The sequence below is a fragment of the Panicum virgatum genome, chromosome 1K (genome assembly GCF_016808335.1).
Source record: "Panicum virgatum strain AP13 chromosome 1K, P.virgatum_v5, whole genome shotgun sequence".
Taxonomy (NCBI): Eukaryota; Viridiplantae; Streptophyta; class Magnoliopsida; order Poales; family Poaceae; genus Panicum; species Panicum virgatum.
In genome coordinates this window covers 48,258,381-48,278,311 of record NC_053136.1, presented here as the reverse complement: position 1 = coordinate 48,278,311, position 19,931 = coordinate 48,258,381, and the positions used below count along the sequence as shown (strand labels likewise).

General features: G+C 47.0%; 3 protein-coding genes across 6 annotated transcripts; all 3 read left to right on the top strand.

Moving 5' to 3' along the window:
* Positions 1-8,850: 8,850 nt before the first annotated feature.
* Positions 8,851-10,843, top strand: LOC120649525 (pheophytinase, chloroplastic-like). The gene is made up of 6 exons (XM_039926348.1): positions 8,851-9,083; positions 9,171-9,287; positions 9,384-9,522; positions 9,672-9,842; positions 9,928-10,180; positions 10,276-10,843. The coding sequence occupies exons 1-6, from the start codon at positions 8,993-8,995 to the stop codon at positions 10,654-10,656; spliced, it is 1,152 nt and encodes a 383-aa protein (XP_039782282.1). The 5' UTR covers positions 8,851-8,992; the 3' UTR covers positions 10,657-10,843.
* A 564-nt stretch (positions 10,844-11,407) lies between these two features.
* LOC120649503 (probable pinoresinol-lariciresinol reductase 3) lies at positions 11,408-13,722 on the top strand. The gene is made up of 5 exons (XM_039926317.1): positions 11,408-11,669; positions 11,751-11,885; positions 12,496-12,733; positions 12,848-13,051; positions 13,438-13,722. Exons 1-5 carry the CDS (start codon positions 11,475-11,477, stop codon positions 13,596-13,598), a joined length of 933 nt encoding a protein of 310 aa, XP_039782251.1. The 5' UTR covers positions 11,408-11,474; the 3' UTR covers positions 13,599-13,722.
* Positions 13,723-13,895: 173 nt separating this feature from the next.
* Positions 13,896-19,525, top strand: LOC120649470 (replication factor C subunit 3-like). 4 transcript variants are annotated; one of them, XM_039926286.1, is made up of 12 exons: positions 13,896-14,287; positions 15,192-16,448; positions 16,773-16,883; positions 16,972-17,004; positions 17,264-17,432; positions 17,524-17,705; positions 17,979-18,115; positions 18,230-18,325; positions 18,499-18,568; positions 18,665-18,739; positions 18,823-18,868; positions 19,140-19,525. In XM_039926286.1, exons 2-12 carry the CDS (start codon positions 15,213-15,215, stop codon positions 19,196-19,198), a joined length of 2,214 nt encoding a protein of 737 aa, XP_039782220.1. In that variant the 5' UTR covers positions 13,896-14,287; positions 15,192-15,212; the 3' UTR covers positions 19,199-19,525. The 4 variants fall into 4 exon arrangements, with proteins under 4 accessions (XP_039782220.1, XP_039782212.1, XP_039782205.1 ...); XM_039926278.1 differs by having other exon boundaries at positions 15,169-16,448; XM_039926271.1 differs by having other exon boundaries at positions 15,161-16,448.
* The last annotated feature ends 406 nt before the right edge of the window (positions 19,526-19,931 follow it).

The window sequence follows — 19,931 nt, the reverse complement described above, 5'->3', positions numbered from 1 at the left end:
TGTTCGGACCTTTTGGAAGGTTGAAGCCCCTTGGCATTTTTGCACTTGTTGTGCGTTTGTGCTGAATGTTTTTTGTTTCGGACCTTTTAAAAGGTCGAAACCCCTTGGCGTTCGTTTTGCACTTATTCTGTCTTTTGTGCCGAAGGTTTTTGGTTCGGACCTTTTGAAAGGTCGAAGCCCCTTGGCGTTCGTTTTGCACTTATTGTGCCTTTTGTGCCGAAGGTTTTTTTGTTCGGACCTTTTGAAAGGTCGAAGCCCCTTGGCATTCGTTTTGCACTTATTGTGCCTTTTGTGCCGAAGGTTTTTTGGTTCGGACCTTTTGGAAGGTCGGAGCTCCTTGGCATTTGTTTTGCACTTGTTGTGCCTTTAAGTGCCGAGGGTTCTTTTTTCGTTTTGCACTTATTGTGCGTTTTTAGTGCCGAAGGTTTTTGGTTCGAACCTTTTGGAAGGTTGAAGCCCCTTGGCATTTTTGCACTTGTTGTGCGTTTGTGCTGAAGGTTTTTTGTTTCGGACCTTTTGAAAGGTCGAAGCCTCTTGGCGTTCGTTTTGCACTTATTCTGTCTTTTGTGCCGAAGGTTTCTGGTTCGGACCTTTTGAAAGGTCGAAGCCCCTTGGCGTTCGTTTTGCACTTATTGTGCCTTTTGTGCCGAAGGTTTTTTTGGTTCGGACCCTTTGAAAGGTCGAAGCCCCTTGGCATTCGTTTTGCACTTATTGTGCCTTTTGTGCCGAAGGTTTTTTGGTTCGGACCTTTTGGGAGGTCGAAGCCCCTTGGCATTTGTTTTGCACTTGTTGTGCCTTTAGTGCCGAAGGTTTTTTGGTTCGGACCTTTTGAAAGGTCGAAGCCCCTTGGCGTTCGTTTTGCACTTATTGTGCCTTTTGTGCCGAAGTTTTTTTGGTTCGGACCTTTTGAAAAGTCGAAGCCCCTTGGCGTTCGTTTTGATAAGTATGCAAAGTTTGCGGATTCTGCATACTTTGCTAACTTACTGTTTTGTGCAGCATCTAGATGCTTGCCGAAGCTTGCCATTTGGGATGCTTAGGCGAAGGTGACACTTTATTTGGGGGAAATTCATTGCATTGAAATAGTTACAATGGGTCCGCCTCGTCAAAAACCTCACCTCCGGTGTGGAGTTTGCCCCTGTAAGGAAAAGAGTACGGCCATTTTACAATGTAAAAAGAATTGAAAATAAATGCGAAGGTCCGCAATCGCTTATAGTTTCGCGATGCGGCCTTTTTACATGCTTATATGTAGTACTTTTTAAGGATGTCCGCATTCCAAGGATGCTGCAGCTCGTTGCCTTCGGCGTCGGACAGGTGATATGACCCTGGCCTGTTGCTCTTGATTAATAGGAATGGTCCTTCCCACTTGGGTTGAAGTTTGCCGGATGTTTCGGCATTTGGCTTTCTTTTTAGGACCCAGTCTCGGACTGTGATGCTCTTTTTCACGATCTTTTTGTCCCTCCACTTCGTGGTTTCTGGTTGATACTTCTCTAGGTTTTCCGAAGTTTGTAGGATGTCTAGTTCCATAAGGTCTTTGTCATCCGAGGGGATGGCCTCAACTTGGTGGGTCACCCTTAGACTTCGGTTTTTAAGCTCCTCTGGTGTCATTGCCTCGGCACCGTAGAGTAGCCTGAATGGGGTGAACTTGGTTGTTCTTTATTCTGAGGTGTTGTGGGACCAGATGACCTTCGGGAGTTCATCGGCCCATTTGCCCTTTTTCTGATCAAACATGCATTTTTTGATACTACCGAAGATGATGCCGTTGGCTCTTTCGACGGCCACGTTGGACTGCGGGTGGTACACCGAGGCAAAGATGACCTGCGTGCCCACACTGTAAGAGAATTCTCTGAAGAGCTGTGAATCAAACTGTTTGCCGTTGTCGACGGTGATCTCCCTTGGGATCCCGAACCTGCAGATAATGTTCTGCCAGAAGAATTTTTTAATTATTTCTGAGGTGATATTGATGAGGGGCTTTGCTTCAATCCACTTTGTGAAGTACTCAACAGCAACTGCTGCGTACTTGTAATTGCCTTGGGCTGTGGGCAACGGTCCAACTAGATCTACTCCCCATCTTTGTAGGGGCCATGTCATGGGTATCAGCTGAGTTGGCTCCGAAGGTTTGGAGGACTTCGGGCCCATTATTTGGCAAGCTTGGCATGTCTTTACAATATGCTGGGCATCCTTCAGTGCCGTTGGCCAAAAGAATCCTTGCCTAAAGGCTTTAGAGACAAGTTGTCTGAAGTCTATGTGGGATCCACAGAACCCGGAGTGGATTTTCTTGATAAGCTCGATGCCTTCGGCTGTGGAGATGCATTTTAGCCATGGGGATGTGACGCCTGATTTAAACAGCTCACCCTCAGAAATTACATAGCCCTTTGCTCTCTGGAACATTCTCTTCTCCTCTTTCTCGTTTGGTAGTTCAATGTTTCCCCGAAGGTATTCCATTATGGGAGTTCTCCAATCTTCATTTGAGATGACTGAAACTTGCTTTTCTTTCTTCGGCTTGACCGAATGTTCTGTGAGTTCTTCGAAAAATACATTCGTGGGTAATTGTTCCTTTCTGGATGCTGCTTTTGCCAGCTTGTTAGCTTCGTCATTCATATGCCTCGGGATATGGACATGTCGAAGCCCTTGAAATGCTTCTCCATGGCTCTGACGGCATCGAGGTACTCGATGAGTTCTGGTTTTCTTGCCTCTGAGTCTTTTTCAATGTGGTCTCTGACAACCTTCGAATCTGTTCTGACTATGAAGTTTTGATTACCGAGGGCTTTCATTTTGCGAAGGCCCAGGAGCAAAGCTTCATACTCAGTGGTGTTGTTGGTTGATGATTCGAGGTTGCCGAAGCTTAGGCGCGCCGCGTACCTTGTTTTTGCTCCCGAGGGAGATTCTATGATTGCAGCGACGTCTGCTCCATCGTTGCACCAAGCTCTGTCGCAGTGCACTATCCAGGTTTCAGTCGAAAGTTCCTCCTTGAAGGTTGGGGATGTCCAATCGGCAATGAAGTCTGCCAATACTTGTGACTTGATGGTTGTTCTTCTCTCGAAGTCTATGTAGAACTCAGAGAGTTCCGAAGCCCATTTGGCAATTCTGACTGAGGCCTCTCTGTTACTGAACAGGTCATGCAGAGGTTGATCTGTGACTACGATTATCTTGTGAGCTTCGAAATAGTGTCGAAGCTTCCGAGCAGACATGACTATTGCATATGCAATTAACTCTAGCTCTGAGTATTGAGTACATGAGCTTCGAGCCTGCAAGAGCTTCGGATACGATGTAGACAGGTAGCTGCTTCTTCTTTCCCTCAATTTCTTTCTCGAGCACGAGCGTTGCACTGATAGCAGAGTAGGATGCTGCGATGTACAAGAGCAACACGTCCTTCGGGTCAGGTGCGGTCATTTTGATCATGTTCTGGAGATGATTTTTGAGTGCCTGAAGGGCTTCGCTTTGCTCGAGGCCCCACTCGAATTTGTTTGCGTTGCGAAGGACCTTGAAGAATGGTAGGCTTCGGTCAGCAGAGCGAAGGATAAATCTGTTTAGGGCTGCTATCCACCCTGTGAGTTTCTGTACGTCCCTGATGGACTTGGGCTCCTCCATGTTCCAGAGAGTTTTTACTTTGTCAGGATTTGCTTCGATGCCTTTGGTGGACACGAGGCATCCTAGCACATTTTCTTTGTGAACTCTAAAGATGTACTTGTTGGGGTTCAAGGAAAATCTTGCTTTTCTTAGGCTTGCGAAGGTTTCGGCTAGGTCTGCCACATGATTACCTCTTTTTGAACTGGTTACTACAATATCATCAACATAAGCCAGGACATTTCTTCTGAGTTGGTGCTCCAGGACCACCGAAGACATTCTTGAAAAAGACTGTCCTGCATTTTTCAATCCTTCGAGCATCCTAACGAAGCAGTAGGTGTCGAAGGGGGTTATGAAGTTTGTTTTTTCTTCATCTTCTTTCCTCATCCAAATCTGATGGTATCCGGAGAAACAGTCCAGCAGAGACATCAGTTGACTGTTTGCCGCATCATCAACGACTCTGTCGATTCTTGGTAGTGGCAAGTCATCCTTCGGGCAGGCTTTATTGAGGTCAATGAAATCGATGCACATGCGCCACTTGCCATTCTTCTTTTTGACCGGCACGGTGTTTGCCAGCCAAGTTAGGTACTTGACTTCTCGAATAACATTTGCATCTAGCAGTCTCTGGACTTCGGCCTTGACTGTTGTGACTTTTTCATCTGCCATTTTGCGAAGCTTCTGCTTCTTCGGCTTGATGTTTGGGTTGATATCCAAGCGATGCTCAATGATATCTCTGCTGACACCCCGTAGGTCACTGGCAGACCATGCAAAAACATCTTGATTCTTGCGGAGGAACTCAAGAAGGTCTTTTTCTTCCTCAGGCTCGAGGGTTGCATTGATGGTTACCATTTTGTCGGGTAGATGCACGTCAAGGGGGACCTTCTTGACTTCGTAGTCTTCTTCGAAGGTTGCTTTCTTGTTGTCTCTGTGCTGCTCTTTGAAGGTAACGCACTTGGATTCAGTCCGAAGGTTGTGAACATTTTTCTGGCCTGGGGTGTATCCCCGCTCTATGTCCCGCGCAAGCTGCTAGTCTCCACGGACGGCGATGACCCCCGCGGGAGCTGGAATCTTCATGCACAAGTACAGTTGGTGAACGATAGCTTCAAATTTGTTGATTGTCCCCTTTCCTAGAATTGCGCGGTATGGGTAGGGCATCTCTACCACATCGAAGGTGATGTGCTCTATTCTTGCGTTGGCTGTGTCTCCGAAGGACACAGAGAGTGACAGTTTGCCGATTGCGTTCACTCTCTTTCCTTCGAATCCCATCAAAGGGATATCCGAAGGCTGAAGCAGGCTTCGGTCGATGCCCATCTTGTCGAAGGTTTCAAAAAAGATGATGTCTGCAGAACTGCCAGTGTCAACTATTATCTTGCCAATCCTCCAGCCCTGAATGTTTGCCTCGATGACAAGAGCATCTGTGTGTGGGTAGCTGATGAGGTTGACATCTTCTTCGGAGAAGGTGATCGGAGGGTGTGACCGCTGGGTTCTCTTGGTTGGACCTTCGGAAACGATGCAATAGACTTGCCTGAAGTAGTCTCTGTGCTGTCTCTAATTTTCGAAGTCCAGGGTGGAACCTCCGGAGATGGGCATGATCATCTCGAAGGTTGGTAGTGCCACGGGTTGGCTATTTGTGGTTTGGTTTTCTTGTTTTGGTGGGTGGATTGGGAGTGGTGGTAACTGCTCTTGTGTTGGCTGAGCTTGGGTGGCGGGTTGACTGGGTTGTGTTTGGGGGTTTGGCTGCGGCTGCCAGTTGTGGTTGTAGTTGTAGTTAAACATGGGTGGACGGTATGCTTGGGTAAATGGGGGGTGGAACGAACGAAGGTTATGTGTACTGTATTTGTTGAGATTGAGTTTGTAGAGTCTGAGGCCATGTAGTGTGCCCAACTAGCTTGGCTTTTTTCTCGTACTCCATTCTCTCAAGGGTCTTCTTCCTCTCCGGGTACTGATTTGTTCTATGGTCGGTGTCAGACCCGTGGAAGTGACAGAAGAATTTTTTGGGCTCACGTGAAGGTCCGCGACCTCGGCCCCTTCCTCTGCTGCGACCTTTGCCCCGTGCTCCGAACGAAGGTTGCTTGTCATTTGAGTGTTGAGGTTCCGACTCTGGTGGTATCATGAAGGGATCAAAGGTTAACTGTTCCTCATCATCTTGTGAGGGTTACACAGGTAAAATGAGTTGCTGAGCTTGCTGTTTCTCTTGCTGCCATGTTTGCTGATTGTATTTTTCTGCCTGACGCATAATTCTTCTTTGCTCTACCCTTCTGCGATGATCGGCATCTGACTTCGCATACTTCTCTGCTTCTGTATAGAGCTCCTCCAGGATCCTCGGGGGCTCTCTTGTGAGATGAGAAGCAAGCTGGCCAGGCAGGAGACCTTCGATGCATTTCTCGATCGCATCTTTCTCTGGGAAGTTTGGTATTTGAGCCTTCTTCTAGACGAACCTTCGAAAATAGTTATAGAGAGGCTCGCGGTCGTGCTGTGGGCACTTGAAGTCTTTCACAGTGTTGGTATTTAGCCTTCTGAATCCCTGGAAGTCCTGGAGGAGCCTTCCTTTCAGCTGGAACCAGTTGTTGATTGATTGTTGGGGAAGGTATGAGTACCAGTTGGCCACAGAACCTTCACAAGCCATGACGAAGGACTTGGCCATGGTTGAGTCGTCACCTCCGGCCGAAGCAATGGTTACTTCGTAGGCCATGAGAAACTGGGTTGGATCAGTTGTAGCATTATACTTGGGGAGCTGTGTGGGCTTGTAGCCGAGCGGCCATGAAGTTCGCTGCAGAGCGACTGAGAGTGGTGAGGTCGGGTCAAATGGGAGGTTGACCGGTGGTGGCCTTCGGTCTTCATTGTGAGCAAAGGTTGTTTGGTGGATGACGCGGTTTTCTTGTTGGGCAGAACCTTCGGGCATTTCTTGGTATGCGCTCTGCAAATTCTCAATTTCTGCCTCCATTTCTGCTAGCTTGCGTCTGGCCTCGGCTAGCTTGTTTGCCTGGTCCAGTGCCCTCTTTTTGGTGGCGAGCTGAGCTTCGATGTTCCTTTTCTTTATTTCAAGGGCCTTGAGCTTGAGTGCTGCTTCTGTGAGTTCCGCGGATTGGGTTTGATGAGCTTCGGTGTTTTCGGTGTCTTCAACCGGATCTCTATGAAGAACAACTTCGGTGGCGATGTCTTCAATTCGTGGGTTGGCTTCTTCGTGCTACGGTGAAGAGCCGTCAAGGACATAGCCAGACTCAGTGGAGTTGCTTGTGGTGCCGGCGGGGGCTTTCCTCTTCGCTGGCGCCATCGAAGGTTGTTTTTCGAGCTGGAACGGTGGACGCCGCTGGTGGGATCTTAGCTTCTTAGATGTCCAAACATGGAGCATGAACAGTATGAAACTGGCAACGAAAGTAGGCATTTAATTCTCCAGTAATAACCAGAAAATTCAACCCCGTACACTGTGGAGAGAGAGGGTTATTTATACCCCTAGCCCTCGGCTAGACTTTCCTAAATTGCCCCCTTCCAACTCATTTACAGCTCACATACAAACGGTTTCAGGGTAAAATTACAAGGTGAGAGGTGCACAAATCCAACCTTCTCACGTATTCACGTTTTACAAGCATGCCCACTACCGACGAAGGTCCTGATGTTTTTCGTTCGGGTTGCGCTCTGTCCCAAATATCCTTCGGGTGTTTGGATCCTTCGTAGGTCTTGGTCCTCAAGCTTGTGCTTCCGCGTGACCAGTCGCCACCTTCGGTCATTCGAAGGTGAGCTCCTTCATTCATTGCAGGTCTTGGCCATCAAGCTTGTGCTTCCGAGTGATCATTCGTCACCTTTGGGCATTCGAAGGTGAGCTCCTACATTTATCGCTGGTCTTGGCCATCAAACTTGTGCTTCCGAGTGACCATTTGTCACCATCGGCCATCCGAAGGTGAGCTCCTTCATTCATCGCAGGTCTTGGGAGGCGCCAATTATCCTTCGGTCATTCTTGCTCCTCAATACCGGGGCCCTGCAGACAGGTTAGGAGATGTTTTCGAGTCTGGGATTAACCTCCGGTCCCTTTCCCGAAGGTCCAATCCCCAACAACCGGATCTCCATGAAGAACAGCTTCAGTGGTGATGTCTTCAATTAGTGGGTTGGCTTCTTCGTTCTGCGGTGAAAAGCCGTCAAGGACATGGCCAGGCTCAGTGGAGTTGCTTGTGGTGCCGGTGGGGGCTTTCCTCTTCGCTGGGGCCATCGAAGGTTGTTTTTCGAGTTGGAACGGTGGGCGCCGCTGTTGGGATCTTAACTCCTTAGATGCCCAAACAGGGAGCATGAACAGTATGAAAATGACAACGAAAGTATACACTTAATTATCCAGTAATAACCAGAAAATTCAACCCCGTACAATGTGGAGAGAGGGGGCTATTTATACCCCTAGCCTTCGGCTAGACTTTCCTAAATTACCCTCTTCCAACTCATTTACAGCTCACATACAAACAGTTTCAGGGTAAAATTACAAGGTGAGAGGTGCACAAATCCGACCTTCTCACGTATTCACGTTTTACACGCATGCCCACTACCGACGAAGGTCCTGATGTCCTTTGTTCGGGTTGCGCTTTGTCCCTAATATCCTTCGGGTGTTTGGATCCTTCACAGGTCTTGGTCCTCGAGCTTGTGGTTCCGCGTGATCAGTCGCCACCTTCGGCCATTCGAAGGTGAGCTCCTTCATTCATCGTAAGTCTTGGGCATCAAGCTTGTGCTTTCGAGTGACCATTCGTCACCTTCAGCCATTCGAAGGTGAGCTCCTTCATTCATCACAGGTCTTGGCCATTAAACTTGTGCTTCCGAGTGATCATTCGTCACCTTCGGCCACCCGAAGGTGAGCTCCTTCATTCATCGCAGATCTTGGGAGGCGCCAATTATCCTTCGGGCACTTTTGCTCCCCAATACCGGGACCCTGCAGACAGATTAGGAGATATTTTCGAGACCGGGATTAACGTCCGGGACCTTTCCCGAAGGTCCAATCCCCGACACCCCTCCTCGCTCTGTATTTCGATTTGGCAGGTGTGGCGGTGGCGCGACGCAACGCAACGCAACGCAACGTTGTCCACTCGGGGCCCAGCTGCGGGTGCGGCCGGCGAACCAGGCCCAGGTCCCGTTCGGCCCCCGCCGCCCAGCCAGCCACGAAGTTGGAGACCGCAGGATATTTCGCGGCGCAGCGGCGGATTCAACAGCCCAGGCCAAGAAGAAAACCTGGCCGAAACTCCACCGTCGGGAGTTGGCGAGTCGCCTCCTTGGCATTTACGCAAACTCTTTTGGCCCGGGCGCGGCCACGGCTACCCGATCGCGCGCCGCGCCACCGCGCACCACACGATCCCCGGCGCAAACCTACAAAAACTAACCAGCGAGCCTCTCCGGTGTCTCCGACTCCGACCCTCTCCAGAAGCCTTGCCCCGCCGTCCAAGCTCCTCCTCCGCCGATGCCCGTCGCGTCCGTGGCCGCCCTCCGGACTGCCGGCGGCTCCGGCCGCTGCCGCCGCGGCGCGGGTTCCCCGCACGTCGGCCTCAACGGTGGGTGCCCTCGTCTCTGCAATTGCCGAGCCCACGCAACGGTGGGTACCCGAGGCTGATCGATCCTTGTGGCCCGGCCATTGGCAGGGGGCAGGTTCCTGATGATGCAGAGGAGGGAGCTGGTGACCAAGGCCGGGATCGCGCTCGCCGTCTCCTGCTCCATGGCCACCTCCCCGGCCTCCGCCAACGGCTCCTCCGCGCAAGGTCTGAGGCCTGAGCTACGCGATTCTCGATCAAGTTCTGTCAGATAACAGCAGTTCAGCACTGTCAGAGACTCGGTTCCTCCTGTCGCGCGTGCAGGGCTGGAGATTCTGCCGTTCAAGCCGGACGGGTACAACTTCTGGACGTGGCGCGGCCGCCGGATTCACTACGTCGAGCAAGGCGCCGGGAAACCCATCGTGCTCATCCACGGCTTCGGCGCCTCCGCCTTCCACTGGAGGTTTGGTTAACTTGTTGTGGGGAGAAAACGAAGCCCCTTCATTCCTTGCACTGAATGAAACAAGTTCAGTTCAGTCACCTGAATGGTCTGTAGCGGCGAAGCGTGAAGCATTTGGGTTTGAGCTGCTCTGAATGGACGAATGGATTCAGGTACAACATCCCGGAGCTGGCGAAGAAGTACAAGGTGTACGCCATCGACCTGCTGGGGTTCGGCTGGAGCGAGAAGGCGCTGGTGGACTACGAGGCCACCATCTGGATGGAGCAGGTCTCCGACTTCCTCAGGGAGATCGTCAAGGAGCCAGCCGTCCTCGTAGGCAACAGGTAGGAGTACACGGTTAACCGAGCGCAATTCAGTTTCAGAGTTCAGTACACTCCTGACTGACAAAAAAAAAATCTCGATCATCAGTCTAGGAGGGTTCACGACACTGTTCACGGCGACGGAGGTGCCGGAGCTGGTCCGGGGCGTCGTGCTGCTCAACTCCGCCGGCCAGTTCGCCGACCCCAACAAGCCGGCCGCCGCGCCGGCCGAGGAGGAGGAGGGCAGCCCGCTGTCCAGGTTCGTCGTGAAGCCGCTCAAGGAGGCCTTCCAGCGGGTGGTGCTGGGGTTCCTCTTCTGGCAGTCCAAGCAGCCGGCCAGGGTGGAGAAAGTCTTGCGAAGCGTCAGTAACCAGAACACGATCGAGCTAGCTCTTCTGTTCAGTTTCATCAGTTGCCACGTCAGCAGAGGCCCTCTGACCGAGCTCTTTCGCTGCAGGTGTACATCGACCCGAGCAACGTGGACGAGTACCTGGTGGGGTCGATCACGGCGCCGACGGCGGACCCGAACGCCGGCGAGGTGTACTACCGGCTGATGTCGCGGTTCATGTCGAACCAGAGCCGGTACACGCTGGACCGGCTGCTGGGTAAGCTGGCGTGCCCGCTGCTGCTGCTGTGGGGGGACCTGGACCCGTGGGTCGGCCCGGCCAAGGCCGCGCGGATCCAGGAGTTCTACGCCGACACCGCCGTCGTGCACCTGCAGGCCGGCCACTGCCCGCACGACGAGGCGCCGGAGCAGGCCAACCAGGCGCTGCTCGAGTGGCTCGACGCCCTCGACGCCCGCGCCGCGCCGGCCGAGCCCAGCCTCCAGACCGTCTGATCAGGGGGCCTCTCGTGTGCCAGTGTAGCATACTAGCATGTCTTGTAGTAACAAACAGTATTCCAGTAGTAGGAATTCTTAGGGTGAATTGGTGATGTCCATGTAGCAATTGGAGAGTTGGATTCTTGAACGAATGGTAAAGTGTTCGATCAAAATTCGTTGCCAAAAGTGAATTCCGCACAAAAAACGATTTAACTTCGAGATTGATAACGAAAATTCTTGGTTAAACGGGCCTAAGTTGTATCGACACCCTGGCTAATAATTTCGGTCAGACGGGTCTTGTTTGGTTGGTGTTAGAATTCTAGCGCGCTAGGAATAGTAACAACTTTGACCGCTAATTACGGTGTCAAACAAAGTCAGTTTACAAAACCAACTTCAGAACCCCTGCGCTAGTGACTATAAAAAATCTAACGAGACCTTTGACCGTGCGATTAGAGGATGATTACTGTAGCATCACTGTAGCAAATCATCGATTAATTACCGTCATTAGATTCGTCGCGAAAAGTTACACCCATTCCTAAAAAAATTTTACAAATAGAATTTATTTAGTGCTTTATACATGCGAGTTTTTTTTCCGAAAAACGTGCGCGCTAGATTTCTAGCCAAACCAAACAAGGCCACGGTCACCAACACTCCCAACGTAGCCCCTTGCTCCTAAACTTCGCTCCAAGCCGTCCGATCAGCGAGAGGTGTTGAACCAACGGTTCGTGATCGGATCTGATCGTGAATCGCTTGATCACACGCCAGCGAACAGCCCCCCATCCAGTCCAAGCTCCCGTCACTTTGCCAGCCGTTGCCAATCGGGGTGCAGGGCGGCGATGTCGGAGGACGCGGCGGGGACGAGGAGCCGGGTCCTGGTGGTGGGCGCCACCGGCCGCCTCGGCGGCAGCCTCGCGCGGGCCAGCCTCGCCGCTGGCCACCCCACCGTCGCGCTCGTCCGGCCCCACCACCTCGCCCGCCCGGACTCCCCCTCGCAGCGGCCGCTCGTAGCCGCCGGCGCCACGCTGGTCGAGGTAAATGCGCGGCACCCCTAGTTATCTACCGCTCCGGTTGAATCCGCTATAACTATAAGGCTTCGGTTCGATGTGGTTCAGGGGTCGCTGGAGGATTACCAGAGCCTGCTCAAGGCAGTACGGCAGGTGGACGTTGTCATCTGCGCGGTGCCCACGAAGCAGGCGCTCGAGCAGAAGCCCCTGATCCGGGCGATAAAGGAAGCTGGATGCGTGAAGGTGAGCTTGCAAGCCATAATGCATTTCCATTTAACTCGATCACTTTGCTAGATTTCCTGTGAACCTGCTGGCTGCTGTCATCATTGCCATATCGAAATGTTTTTAGCACCAGAAGGGAAAAAAATCGAAATGGGAACGTGCAGAGAAATAGATGGACTATTGTTAATGAAGGGAAGAAATTGGTTTCGGCACTATGGTGGTCTGAGTAATCATTGTTGGAAACTGGAAATGAAAATAACCCAGAGCATGTGTTCTACAGGGAACTGGAGACTGAAAATAAGATAGTTTTTCAAAATGTATTTTGAAAACAAAAAAGTTCCACCTAATCTGCTTGCTTTATCGGTTCCGACCATATCTGTGCCTAGCTCCACTGCTCCAGGCATATTACCTGCAAAACTTACACTGCCTAAGTGGTGTTACTAGATATAATAGGAGGTCTCTGTGGTGATATCACTGGCCACATGTTAGTTTCTCACAACATGTTGTACGAAGGTCATTCTGGATTTTTGGAACCTTTTTTGTGACTGTTTACACCAGAAAATTTATGGTGACCATTGTTGCATTAGGAAACATGAGGTACTGCTTCTGACATCGCAGTGATTTATTGTAGAGATTTATTCCGGCTGAATTTGGAGCTGATCCTACAAAGGTTCAAATTGGTGACATGGCTTATGACTTCTATGAGAAGAAAATTGAAATCCGCCATTTGATAGAGACCGAAGGCATTCCTCATACCTACATATGCTGCAACTTCTTTATGCGCTATTTGCTTCCTTCACTGGTGCAGCCAGGCCTGAATGCTCCTCCTAGAGACGAAATGAAGATATTTGGTGAAGGAAACACTAAAGGTCCGATAATATCACTGCATTTTTCTTCTTTTTGGTCTGCTGTCTGAATTTGAGAAAAGTAAAAAGGTCATTCTACATGTATATTTTGTTACCTCAAGGAAGAACTCTCTGCAGGCGTGTTTGTTAAGGAGGGTGATGTTGCTCAATTTACAATATGTACCCTAGATGATCCCAGGACATTAAATCAGACGCTGTACCTGAGACCTCCAGGAAATATCTGCTCCATGAATGAGCTGGCTGACCTCTGGGAGATGAAAATTAATAAATCCCTGAAAAGGGTATATATAACAGAAGAGCAACTCCTAAAAGAAATACTTGGTAAGTTAAAACTTCTCAAGGTTAGGTGGTAGCATTAAACACCTGTGTATCCATATATTTTCTTCAAATATAATTAATATTTGTAGTTACTGACGTCAAATTTAATTCAATCCAAGTTTGAGGATATCTCTGATGATGCACTGTCCTGATATGTGATGTTTTATAATTTGATAAATACATTTCAGTTTTTTATACCTTCACCTGAATAGTTGCAAATATCGACTTATATATGTGGGTAGTGCAGCTATATCTACAGAGAAGAATAGAGTTGATGAAAATATGAAGCCTCTCCTTTTCTAATTGCAATTTGCAAATCGTATCCTAAAAGGTTTTTTCTTCATGTATTTATCATGTATTCTCATTCTTTTTTCCCCTTCTCATTGCAGATGCACCATTTCCCTTGAAGATGGATTTAGTTTTTATCTATTCAGCATTTGTTAAGGGCGACCACACATATTTTGAAATTGACTTGTTGAGTGAAGGAACTCAACTGTATCCCCATGTAAAATATACAACAGTGGGCGAGTACTTAGATACACTAGTTTAGAACATTGATCTATCTATATAGAACATTGATCTATCTATATATATCTTTCTTGTAATTCATAAGCAATCCCCTTTTGTTTCAAATGGAATATTGAAATAAGTGGAGCGTAGAATTTGAATATCTATCCATCTTTGTTTGCTCTGAAAGTGAATGTGGTGATGATCTGACAAAGTTTGATCCTGCATACATGACATGGTCCTCTTGGGCATGTTGAATCAGTAACGGGGCCATTTCCAAGCAACAGACAAAACACAAACAGACAAAAACTCTGATGAGTTAGCAGACATCTCGAACTTTGCTTACTGAAATCTGAAAGTTTCACAGAATGAAAAGATAGTGAGGAAGGATAGAGATCGATGCTAGGAAGTCAGAATGCAATATTGTACAGCTGTTGGGTCCTACATAAGCTGGCTCCTTTTTAAAGATATATTTTGTGTTCCTAGGAACAAATGATATATTTTGGAATAAGCAGCCTAGGTAATATGGAAGAATGGCTGCTTCCTCTTCTTTGGTTTGTTCTATCCTTGGTGGAGTTGAAGTAGAGGACAAGATTGCCAACACAGAAAAATAAAAAGGATTTGTTTTTGTTGTATTTCCCTCGTAGTTGTCTCCTTATAACTCTTGCTTTTGTCCTTCGTTTGGACCTCCGAGGGTGGTTGAACAACGTCATTCTGTTCTTGATCCTTGAGGTAACTACTTTCCTGATTTATCTTTGTTCCATTCATTTGACAAAGATTTGCATCAGATGTTTCCTTACCCTGAGCACTGCAACATCTTAAGAATAAAAATGAATGATGATTTGATGCTTTATAAGCCATTTTCTGTACAGTTTAGTCTCAGTAACTAAGATATGTGCTAAACTTCTAATCTGTTATCCATCAATAATCCTTACCTATGTTTATACATAATATGCATCCAAGCCTAGAAATTAGCAGGTTGGTCAATCCAAATCCAGACAGAAAGTATAAACTTGTTCTGGCTTTTAGCTTTCTGCCATCATCTGTGCTCCATCAGTAAGACACCCTCCTGGTGAGTAGCATGGTTCAGAATTCAGACCCCACAATCTGTGTTTTTGCGAGTCAATTTGTTTGGGCATGTTTCATTTGGGCCTCGAGTAGTTTTCCCTATATGTGAGCCTGGTTTTTTTTGCAAACACAAAGCTTCAGAATTTTCAACTAGTTCACATAAAGGTCATTATGATTTGCCGGTTTCATTCTTTCTTTATTTCCATACAGATTTTCTCTGGAACTTCTAATTTGTTTGACTGATCAATTTATGTATCATTCACGAATACCATGAAACATATATGTAAGGTTTACAACACAGAAGTCATATTTTGTATTAATCCTTTTGAATGGCAGATCCTAGATTGGTAACATTTTCAATGATATAAAAAAGAATTATTCAAAAATTTTATCATCCAACTGAAGATGAACTAAAAGTTGAATTTGTTATAAACTCCTAGCAGTGTAGCCCATGATGGATCTTGCTTGCTTTAGTGATTTAACTGTGCTGACATTTTGATTTTGAATTATGCTCATACTCTATTTTATTTTGTTGAGACTACAAGATTGTAAATCTTGTGAACCACAGGAATTTCAAAGTCAGTCAATCATGTTTGCTGCAGAGAGCAACTCAGGGCATAATAGGCATTCTCGCATTGATTCTTCCATAAAGCAAAAAAGTGGTTATGAACCTTCAGACACAGAGACTGAGTGGCATGAAAGCCCTTGGAACGATGGAGTATTGACATCTGAGAGGACTCGTCTTCCTAAAGATCCTGGTAGGAATGGCCAAGTTGGTATTAGAAGGCCTAACATATCTCCTAACCGCACAAGAGATTATCATGTTGAGAAAACTTCAAACTTGAGGTACAGTCGTGCACCTCCCAGAGTAACAGAACAAAAGCGCCAACCGTCTCCATACGTGGCTGGAAAGAATGAATCACGTAAGAAGAACAGCCGGACGCCTCCCAGATTTCGTTCTTCTATGGAAAGCTTTAGTAAATCATCAATCAAGGCGAGGTTTTCGCGCAACCGATCAATTTCTACACCTAAACTACGGCCACAAGAGAAGGAACATCCTTCTAGAGCTCCTGCATTTCCTGGCACTAGTCCTGTCTCAGCACGTCCAGAAAGAGAAGCTGCTGATAATATAAAAGAAGATTCCCATGCGGAAAATTGTTCCCAGGAGATCGATGAGTTGATTGGAAATGGCAAGGTGCCTAATTCCAGATATAATGACTATGCATTTACAAGCACAGAATCAATACCTGCAGGTGACATCTTCTTCTCCCGTGATTGCAGGGCGCCACTAGAGAAAACATCAACAAAGCACAACAATATCGACGAATCACTTACCTTGCCTTCAAATGCCCATGCTGAGAACGATGGAGGTGCTACTCAAGATAACAACAGTAATTTAGGCCAGTTGTCACAGTTTGTCTCAGCCCGGACAGGTCTATCACGTACAACAACAAAATCCAGTTATGCTACTGGCCGCTATTCCCAAATAAGCAGCACCACCACTTTGAGGAGCCCTTATAATGGTGGTAGATTAAGTGGAGAGAGTGGAAAGTTTAGTGATTTTACTGGGAAATTAGTCGGAGGTGTCATGAAATTCACATCCAGCAAAGTGCAAAATGATGCTTGGCTTCCATGTGTGACTGGCAAGGCATGCCGGAAATCAAGAAAGCCAAGTAATAAACTGAATGATGAATCTGAATCCGGTTTCATTCAGAAGGCGCTCGTTGTTGAGAAGATTAGAGTTTTGTGGGCTGATAAATATCGTCCACGAAATTTAAATGGATTTACTTGCCACAAAGAGCAAGTTCATAAGCTTAAACAATTGGTAACTGCTTTTGAGTTCTTTCCTAGATAAATATGTTTTATCTATTATAAATTTATAGTTTTTTTCGTTAACAAAGTATTTGTGGTCTGTTCTGAAATTTCACAGCCAAAAGAGTTCAGTTGTTTCAGTTCGCCCTGCCTGCTATTTTTATTAGATTAACTTAGAATTTATTAATGAGTGTGCCTAATTGGTATTTGCATGGCCATACTGTTCTGCAAGTTGTGGTTCGAGTAATTTAAAGCTGGCGCTATTGTGTTATAAATGTCAGTATCCTTTCAAAGCTGGTGCTATTGTCTTATAAATGTCAGTATCCTGTTGTGACAGGTCTCCGCGGAGATTTGCCCACATATAATTTTCAAAGGACCTCTGGGATCAGGAAAGAGGTCTTTGTGCCGAGCTGTCCTCACCGAGATATTTGGTGATTCCTCTCTGAATGTACAACCTTAAATGCTGAATATGAACATTTCTGTTAATATATATACTCTATAAAGATTTCATCGAGTACTTTTTGCGGGTTTTCCAGGTATCTCACTATTTGAAGAGTTGCAATGGGCAGGTTTGTTCTGTCATAAATGCTTATCAGTCAACATTTGAACTTGTCCACACAGCATACCATGTGATGCCATTACCTTTTAATTTTGAGTAAATTTCACAAGAGTACAACTGTTTGCACCAAACTGCCCAGGAATTACATCTTTTGAAACCAGTTCCATAGAACTCCAACTACTTGCAATTGCATCTTTACTGTTTTAAAAAGAGCACTGCACGAAATAGTTGTGTTTTATGAGATTGAGAGAGCTTCCATAATTTTGCAGGGATCTGCATCTGTGCCCATTCTTGTGCCAGTGTCATCAAGCAATCACCATGTTGAACTCAACATGAGGTTTCAATCCAAGAATGCTAGATATGCTTTGATAACTCTTGCAAATGAAATGTCAGATAAGCGTAAAATCACTGAACCAGTTGCGAGAAAGAACTTTAAAGGTATAGTTCATGCTCTGGAAGTCTTTAACATTGTTCCTTTAAATGACATTCTATTTGAACTATTCATAACATGATTAATTGTTCTTTCCAGTAATTGTTCTCTATGATGTTGATAAAGTCAGCGAGAATAATCAGCGTTTGATAAAATGGATACTTGATTCCTCCTCTGATGCATGCAAGATAATAATGACTTGCCAGGATGAATCAAATCTCGAAGATTCTATAAAGAGTCGTTGCAAGCTTATTACAATTGGTGTTCCTAGTACACGTGAGGTGAGTTCAATTTAGCTACAACTTATAAGCCAACATTCACTTGTTAGTTTTCATGAACTACCTAAGTCCCAAATTCAGAACACATGAGATAACTATTCAACTCTAGCATGTTATTTTTCCTTGACGTGATGTTTATATGTGATTTATGGATGATCTCGCTTCATATTATGAGGCGTGGGAAAACTTCCACTCTTTATAATTTGGATTGGAGTAGCACATGAACATCAGTATTTTGTTAATTGTTTAGAACCACTTACTGACATTTTTTCCCAGGTTGTGGATATCCTCACTTATATATCAAAAAGAGAGAGTTTTGATCTTCCTGCAACTTTTGCTACTACCATTGCAAGCCAATCCAGGCAGAACTTGAGGGAGGCTATATTGGCTTTGGAGGCATGTAAAACCAACAAGTATGTTCATAGTATTTCTCTCTTTCTGTAATGTGCAAGTTCTTGATTCATCTCATTATATATCATATTGCACAGTTCTCTGATTTTTTAAACGTTTCCCTTTCAACCTACCAGTTACCCCTTCATTGATGGACAAGCTATACCACTAGGATGGGAGGCGGTCTTGGAGGAACTTTCGGCGGAAATTTTGGATGATCCTGCTCCCAAAAGGTGTGACACTGGAATTAGAAGAAACTTTCCTTTCACATTATAGCTTTATGGTAACTTTGATCAGTCATTATGTAGATCAGCTTGTGTCTACATGGCACAGGGTGCCGACAATGAACCGTGTGATTGCATCTTACAGTTCCATTTGCATAACAGATAAAAAAAATATTGTGTAGGTTATTCTTGGCACGAGGCAAGCTCCAAAAGCTCCTGGTGGAATTTGTACCTCCTAAAATAATACTCCAGGTAAACTATGCGAACCAGAGACTGTGCTTCAGGGATGCTATTATTTCAACAGAAAAATAGCCATGCGTATGAACATCATTCCTGAATCTCTTGCAGAAGCTTGTAGAACTCTTCCTGAAGGGGATTCAGACTAGTGTGAAGAGGGAAGTCTACTACTGGCATGCCTACTATGTGAGTTTGCTCTCATACTTCCAATTTGCACGCACTTTACATGACAAGCTATGTTAATGATATATGAGAATAATGAATTTCAGGATAAGCGGCTGCCAGTCGGTGCAAGTGCTCTGCTGAAATTGGAAGGTAAGCTGCCATTTTTTTTTTGTATCCAAATGATTACCATATTCCAATACACATTCAGTCCATACCCCAAAGTGCTACGGGATTATGGATCTAGTTGGTGAGAAATGATTAGATTTGGTTTTGGAACAACACTGCATTTTAACTGACATGGGAAAAGTCATATTGCCACTTGTCAGTGTATTTCTGTATGTTCCATGGGGTGTGTAGATTATTGCCGCGATCCCTATAAAGTTAACGGCTATCTAATCCCTTTTTTTCTTTGCTTCGGCAGAGTTTGTTGCCAAGTTCATGAGCATCCACCGCAAGAGCTTGTCAGTCGGCTCACAATGAGCCCAAGATTCCTGAGATGGCGGAGCGGAATCGGCAGAACAACCAACGCGGGCGTGTGCCTGCATGCTGTTCAGATGTGTTGATAATCCTGTGTGTGCTATCACTTATTACCGCCTTGCTGGTCATGGACTCATGGCAGATCCTTTTCTCGTTCCATGGTAGTTCTCCCTGTGTGCATCGTGCAGTTGGTATATTTGCATTCTTGTCCCCCCCCCCCCCACTCCGCACAGCCCTGTGCATCAGACTATAATAATTAATAAATATGTACAGTGGATAAGTGCCTGTACCTTCTGTATGGGCAATGCTTGCTGCAAACATTTGGAAGCAGAGATACAGTATTAATTTGTTACATGTGAATACCTACACCAACTGGTAATGTACGTGTACAAGTGGGCGGAGACTGAAGAGCGAGCTGTCTACGGAACAAACCGTGGCGAGAAAGCCTGCGTGGGTCGCTTTCGCTTACCCGTCCCAGGGCCCAGGCGCTTCGGTAGGCCGGCGGCGGAGGCGGCGGCCACGAGCAGGTGACAACACATGGGCGGCTCGGAGTATCGGCGGCCCACTCCGTGGGGGGCCCGCTGACGGCCTGCGTAGATATCGCCGTGTCGCGACGCGCGTCCGGGTGGGGTTCTCTCCCTGTGCCGGCGGTCCCACCTCCGAAGCCGCAGCCCCGGAATGGAACCCGAGACTGTACGGTCGGGCGTCGCCGCGTGGCCCGCGTCGGCGTCTCCCG